The following is a 7,893-nucleotide window of genomic DNA, read 5'->3' as shown; positions in this document are numbered from 1 at the left end:
GCGCGAAACACATTTCGAACCGAACACTGATTTTGGTAATAAAATTCAATGATTTGCAAGCGTTGCTCGTTAGTAAGTCTATTCATGATGAAATTTCAAAGCATACTGAGCATCTTTCTCTTTGACACCATGTCTGAAATCCCACGTGATCTGTCAAATACTAATGCATGAAAATCCTAACCTCAAAAAAATCACCCGTTATATATACATATGTATATCTTTTAAGTTTTCTTTTAATTCCAATTTCGCGTTGGAATCTTTTTCTTTATACAAAACTGAAGATACATAATGCATTTTCTAAGATAAGTGTGTTCGATTTTTCGTTTAAAGAAATCTATAGCTGAAAGTAAATAACGGTAATACTCCTTAGATAGAGTAACAGTTCGTTAAGTGCAGCGCTAACAGACAGGAGCAGATATTACTTCGTCAACATAAATAATTTTGTATTTGAAACGAGTGTTGCCTAAAAATTCCTTAGGGCAGTATTCTGTATATTATTAACATTTCCCATTTTTAAGAATGTAATTGTCATCAGACGTAAAGAAAAGACAGAAACACTATACCAAAAAAATAATAAAATTTCACAGAAACTTGAAAATTGGAATTCAAACATGCATATGTATACACTAGGTATGCCAATCCCGGGATGCCGGTGTTTTTGAGGTTCCGATAATCCCGGGTTTTGCTTGCATTAATCCCGGGATCCCGTAAATTTTTAAATATCGAATTGGTAGTAAGAACTTGTTTATGAATTTTGAAGAATAATTTTTGTAAAATGCCGTCTTCACTACAATTAACAAAAAGCTTGAAACTGTACTTTTAAATTGCAGCCTGAGCCTTTTTTGAAGAAGATTTAAATGAATATACTCATAGCGTCGCTAATGTAAACGAAACAGAGAGTTTTAAAAAAGTTACTTCATTTTTTTAAATCAATCTACTCAAAACTTGCTCAAATCGAAAAAGGCATAATTTATCCGACGTGCTGGTAAAAGAAGTTCAAGTATTTTATAATGGAGGAGATATGGCTCATTATCTTCAATTGGCTTATGACTAACTTTTGACAGTTGAGCCTAAAGTGTTGAGGCCGAAATATGTTTCTCATCAGTAGGTTTTTACGTATGTAACAACTTTAAGTCAAGATTAGTAGACTCCGCTTTGAATGCTTTGCTGCTCTTACAAACACATTTTAAGTGCAATAATAACAACACCAGCACAATAAAGGGGTGTGTATTTTCAACCAGACCCACCTACCAACATGTATTTAGACCCGCTGAATCCGATTCTGAGATCCGTTTTCTCAAAATTTCGAGTAAATTGTGAAAAAAGATGACAAAAAAATCGCCATTCGCCATTCCTTTATAGAGTAGAATAAACATGTTTAGAGAAATTGTTTTTGTACATTTTTGTTAAATTTTTTTTTTTATTAGTCGTTACTTTCAAAAGTACCTGGTATTTGCATTGTTCCCGAAATCCCGGTATCAAAACTTTTCTGCTATTTTGGCATCCATAGTACCCACACATGCATACTCACAACTTTTCGTCTTTACAACGTTGTACTTAAGTTGCAAACTTGAGCACCATCATTAAAAATTTTGTGAGTGAACTACTCGTACAAATACAATACGTAGAAATGTTTGTCACAAATTAAGTACATATATGAATGAGAACTGCAGTTACTGAGAACGTTTGATTTTGTTAATTAAAAAGTTGATTTTTAACTTGCAATTCTTTCTTTTTGCGATACTTTCCTCAAGTCGAATAATTGCATATACACATTCGTATTTACCTAGGTTACTACTTACTTACATATCTTCAATGAAACTTATTAAATAATACTATGTAATTGTGTACTCGTTCTAGTTAGTGTTGACTTCCATAGTATGTACGTATGTATGTTAGTAGCCACTAATTGTACTCTTGTTTTCATATACGGAGAGTCGAATGCGTACACCCAAAAAACTTGAATACTCGTACTATTGGTGCCCCCATCAACGAAGGTCGCTCATTTGCATTTCTTTCATAGAAATTATTCACGTATTAGCGTTTACTTGTTCCTGTTGTCAACGTTTAACGTTAAATATTTACATACATATAGTCATCATAACAACTTGCTTAAACACATACATATTTCCTCGTTATATTTTTGCTTATACATATCTGGATACCCCTTTTTGATTAACGATTAGATGATTTTGTTCTTATGACAAATACCTATACTCGTAAACTTACTTAAACTTACTCGTACTCGTACTTACTTACTTACTACTTATATATGTATGTAAAACTTTCAAATAAATACCCAATAATAACAATATTTTTGGACTAGTTTTGCAATTCATAGCTCAGTTGTAGCGAAGTTGTTTGAAAATCGCAACTAACACACCTTATTTTCAACTCTTTTTTTTCTTGTCTTCTATCTGTCGCATGCTTTCCCATTTTCTCCATTGGCACCAATAGTGGATCTAACTAATGGACAACTAACGCCGAACAACAACACGCCGCTACTCACACAGGCACTTTCAGGTAAGTTTGAGTTCAAAACAAAATTACAATATTGAGGTTAATACACCGTAAAACATTGCGGAAGAAGTGGTACATACATATAAAACATAAATATATTTTTATATGTTTTTAATTTTAGTTTTTAAAGTCCTGATATTTAAGACATAATGAGTGGGAGTAAGTGAGTATGAGCTTGACGTGCTCGGCAGGTTTCATGATCAGGGCGAATTCTTATAAAAACAACTACTCTGACGTAACTGCATTGAAAGCAGCGCATAAAATGAACTCGAACCTCCAGGCAAGTACGATGGAATCGACGTCTCTCCGCCTGATTATGACAAGATTTATCTTGAAAATTAAGATTTTCTGGGCTGTTTTTTATGAAAAATCTTCAAAAGAAGATTTTTTAAAAAGCCAAAATTTTACACGGAAAATATCTTCAAAATGAAGATTTTTGTGTATGATGTAATATTTTTAATGTTTAAGTTAAAATTGTTATCTTATTTATATTATCCTTGCTACATCATTGTAAGCAGCAAATTAAGGAAGAAGACAAATGAAATACGAAATCTCCTACAACATTATCTGCCTTCTTCTCTCGCACAGTAAAACATATACTCTAGTGCAGAGCTAGAGAGTGGAGAAAAAGAACAAACGCTCTTTTGTATCCGCTCTAGTTTAAATGACAACAATGGAAAATTTCAAGTGAACTGCCATTTAAGAAACATTTGCTGATGGGTCTACATGTATAAATGTATATCGAGAAAAAAGGGGCGGTGAGATTTATAAAACAACGTCCATGTAAAAATATCAATAAAAAATCGAATTAAAAAGCTCAACATTGTTATGGAACTTTGTCGAATTTTCTTAACTTTTGTACAAAGATTAAAGTTTGGACTTTTGGTTTTTGATAGATAACGAGCTATCCTTTCATAAAAAAAACAAGTAATTTTTAAACAAAAAACACAAGCGACTTCAATTCTCATATAAAAATTTATCGTCAATTTCTTCATGGTCCAATGACCGTATCTAAACCAAATTAGTATGGGACCACCTTTGAGGTACCACCTTTCCGATTGAAAGGATGCGGTAACATATGTACATAAAAAAATATTCGCACGACTTGATAAACTCCTCCTTTTGGAAGTCGGTCAAAACTTGCAAAATGTCGTGTCCCTATTTATATTTTCGCCGGTGTATATATATATATGTTAACTGTGATCACATTTAATTCACGAACCCCACAGATTCGAAAGAGTTCAACGCCGATTCATTCTCTTCGCTCTCCGACTACTTAATTTTGTAGAACCTCTACCGTTTTACGGTTCCTGGTTAGGTTAGGTTAGGTAGGCTGGCTAGCTACTACGAAATGGGAAAAAAGCTTAATATCTCAGAGATTTTTTGTACAATGTATATTTGCATTACCTCTATCTACAAGTCGAAAATCTAGATAGTTTTAAAAAATCATCAAGTATGGGTTTAATGCAATTATAGGGTGTAACATTAACCCAAAGTCACGATAACTATTTTTTTTTTTAGGATTTTTCTCAAGCTTTTCCCAATTGAAGTGAATTGCAAAACGTACCAATACAATGTTTGGATATCGTTCTACTGCGGAATGTAAACTGTTGGCATATGCAGAGTTGCGTAACATTGCAACCACATACATTGCATATTTTGAATATTCAATATAACAATGAATAACCTTTCGTAATTTTCCATTTCTACGACAACAATCGCAACTAAAAACAAACGAAGCATCAATTTTGTTTCTGATGCGCTGATTACTCTAGTGGGGCGTTTCGATAACTTTTCGGATTACCAACATTATATTATTATATTATATTATACTTAGTACGTATGAAATGCAACTGAAGTTTTGGAACTCAGCCTATATGTGCCGGCTCATATTGGCATTCCTGGAAATATACATATATGCGAGCACATAAGTTGGCGAGGAAATAGTGAGAAATAGAAGCCTGCGAACCAAATCCAAGCTCGTAAACCGCTTCGAGATTCCTGCTCTCACAACTAAAGGGGAAGAATAGAGAACTTTTTACCGAAGTTTTTCTAATATATCGATGGCTGAGTGGAAGATCGACCTATCTCGGCAGCCAGTTCGAAAACGTCCTATCTCAGAAAACTTTACAAGAACGGTCTACTTCAGAATTTTATTGAAAAACACTCTATCTCAGAATTTTGTTGAAGAACGCCCTATCTCAGAACTCGGTTCAAAAACGCCCTATCTCAAACGAAAATACGCTTTTGAATCGGCAGCTGAGATAGGGCGTTATTCAACCCAATTCTCAGGTAGGGTGTTTTCCAACCAATTCTGAAGTAGGGCGTTCTTGAAAAGTTTTCTTAGATAAAGCGTTGTAGATAGGGCGTTTTCGAACTAGCTGCCGAAATAGGTCGATCTTCCACTCAGCCATCGATATGTAGATACATGCAAGGTAGAGGTTTCACTTTGGGTCACTCAAATAAAGAAAAATACAGCCCCCACGATCGCGCCCATGCAACCAAGAACTGCTTTACGTATTGCTGAAGATTACACTTGAGGTTTCTGGGTTATCATTTCTTTGAAAACTTTGGCCACTCAGGAACGGTTTTTCTTGGAAGTAGCTGAGCGATCTATCCAGAAGAGCGAAACAGTTTAAGTGACATGCAAATGTACATAGGTGGGTTTTACTTGATTAGGTACATATTTTTCTTTAAGAGTCTCATTTCGAAAAATGATAAATTTTAAAGGAAAGTGATGTAAAAGAAGAGCGCACTTTGTTCGCTCTGCCATTGTTTTAATAATTTATCCAGTACCAGAAGTGGTTGTCTGAATTCAGTGTTTTTACGCTACAGGCTATCTAGATTTATTAGGGCTTATCATATCTAGGGTCTGTGTCATGTTTTGATGCTAACAATAATAGTTTGAGGTAATTTATTCAGGCGCTAGACTAAATAGCGGGGTAAGATCTCGGTGTCGGTTCTATCACAAGAATGGCTTGCTCGATATTTACATTAAGGGCCTGAACCATTAGTGGATTGTTGTCATAATATCGATCCTTCTCGGCACCCCACAATCCATGTCTTCAGTTTGCAGCCACGAAAAATCTTGTATCATGTCTCTGTAGCGCTCACCGTTGGCCGAAAGGCGTTTCCAGTAGCACGATGGTCACATGCGGACTTTCCTATCGCCAGACGCGACAGCTTTGCTTTTTAAAATAGCCGCCGAGATGAAAATGACTTTCGTCAAGATTCCCAGCGGGAAAGAATTGTCACTGTCAAAATAAGTAACATAACATTGAAAACACTATATGGATCACCCTATATATACATGCTTAATGGGGTTTCTAATTACTCTTCGGATTTGTTTTTAATTCTGTTTTTTTTTTTTTAAGTGAAGCATCTGTATATGTATATTGACTTGGGTGATTGACTCGTCGGGTCTACGTAACCGGACCTGCCTAGATTTATATCTGACCAAGGACTGTCACTCCAGCAACACTCCCCAAAAACTCATTGGGGAATCTGTATGCTGTTACAAGAACAACAACAACTCATTTTTCATTTTTTTGTTTTTTACCGAACCAAAAATGAAAGTTTTTTTCAATGTTATAAAAGTCCTGCGCAAAATCTTACCGTAAAAGAAAGTTATCAATGTTTTTTTGATCCCAGTACCTCCTGGACAAGACTGCTGGATTCTTTTTATTTTTCGAACTTTTTAGGAAAAAGTCCAATAATAACTGAAAAATCCGGACTTTTATTTTTTTAGTCCAGCAATAACAGTTAAAATATTTTTTAAGTCCAAAATAAAAGTCCTTTCCTAATAATACACAAACCGCGAGTGGCAGTAGGTACACCTAAGCACTCAGCTACGACGGCCAGGACACTACTCAAATCCGAAAAGTTCAAAAAATGCCACAATTTAATGCTAAAAGAAAAACAAACGTTAATGTTTCACAGATATTTATTCGTTTTACTTTTGATCTAAAAAAACTTTGAATTTATTTTGCTTTGCTCTTTTCTAAAAAACAGTAAATAGTAATAGTTAATAGTTTTTTTTTTGTAATATTTGGAACACCGGTTTATCAATTATTTGATTCACACATTTATGCTTACCATAAAGACGTAAAACGAAAAATTCACTTCTTTTGTAACTTCTTTATTTTCAGTGATGAACAACTATCAAGCAGCAGCTGCAGCAGCCCATAGCTTTGGACCTTCCGCATCCCCTCATACTACCACCACCCGTCAGGGGTTTCCTTCAACCAACTCCCCTGGGCCTACCATTGATATGTACAGCTCGAATGCAGCCGATAACGTCGGCTATGTACAGGCAACCAGTCCACAGCCTTCTGGATTTCCGATTGCTGTGAGTCGGGCACCATTGAACTACAGCCCGGTAAGTGAAACTAAAATAATGAATTATTAAAAATAAAGAACCCGTCAGTGCTTTTCTATTAACGCTTTATTGATTTTTAATAATAAACAGCATATTTACATTTTCTGATTATAATATAAAACATAGTTCGTACACAAATTGTTAACAATTTAAAATACTTAATCTTTATTTGAAAGCATAGGACTTGTGCAACCACTTTTCGGTCCATTTTTGACAAATACAATTTAAACCTATAATCAATTAGAGTAAACGAAACTTGAAAGCAAATTTTCTTAGTACAATGATTCAATGAAAATTTGCTAAACTTAATTTTTTTTTAATTTTTTTTTATTGTTTTACTTAAGGCTATAGAAAGCTACTTTCAGCTTTGAGCTGCTCTTAAAAACTTGTAGATTTTCAGTAGTTCATTTATGTCAGTATCATATGTAAATAATAGTTTATAATAGCTAAATTTGAAATAACTAATTATTAGAATACCAAAAAGAAAATATTTAGTTCTTCTCAAAAATCTTTAGTTTTTTCATATTCAGTATTGTTGGCCAGTCATATAAAATATTTCAAAAATAATAAATGGAAAATCTATTCCTCTCTCTCTCTCTCTTTCTTTCTATCTACTCTTCTCTGTTTCTTTTTTGCTTTGCACAGATATATTCGTTGAACTTTGCGATGGCTAACATATAAAATGAAAAAGACTGATTAACCAACAAAACATAGACAGAAAAATTAGCAGTTGCACAAGGTAGGCGAACGCTGATGCTGAGACAAAAGCTTACAAAAGATTTAAAACCCCAAGCAATTTTTTATTTACAAAAAATTAATATTAATATACGATTTTAACTTTGGTTTTTTTCCAAAAATAATTATTTCCGATTTGATTGCATACTTTTAAGCGAATTAAATACTTCTTTATATAACTCTTTTTTAATATAGGAAATTTGCTTTAGATATTAAATATTTAGGAAATATGTAGAACATAAATTTAACCCAGCAGGAGT

General features: G+C 33.8%; 1 protein-coding gene across 1 annotated transcript; it reads left to right on the top strand.

Moving 5' to 3' along the window:
- Positions 1 to 2,396: 2,396 nt before the first annotated feature.
- LOC118755833 (RNA-binding protein Musashi homolog Rbp6-like) lies at positions 2,397 to 7,662 on the top strand (the record flags this gene model as incomplete). Its single annotated transcript, XM_036490643.1, has 3 exons — positions 2,397 to 2,523; positions 6,669 to 6,898; positions 7,544 to 7,662. Coding segments are annotated over 3 exons (393 nt in total), but the record flags the coding sequence as incomplete, so codon positions are not given.
- Positions 7,663 to 7,893: the final 231 nt, after the last annotated feature.

Source organism: Rhagoletis pomonella, unplaced genomic scaffold (assembly GCF_013731165.1).
Source record: "Rhagoletis pomonella isolate Grant_MI unplaced genomic scaffold, Rhpom_1.0 Rhpom_scaffold_07603, whole genome shotgun sequence".
NCBI classification, from domain to species: Eukaryota; Metazoa; Arthropoda; class Insecta; order Diptera; family Tephritidae; genus Rhagoletis; species Rhagoletis pomonella.
This window is presented reverse-complemented; position numbering and strand designations above follow the sequence as displayed.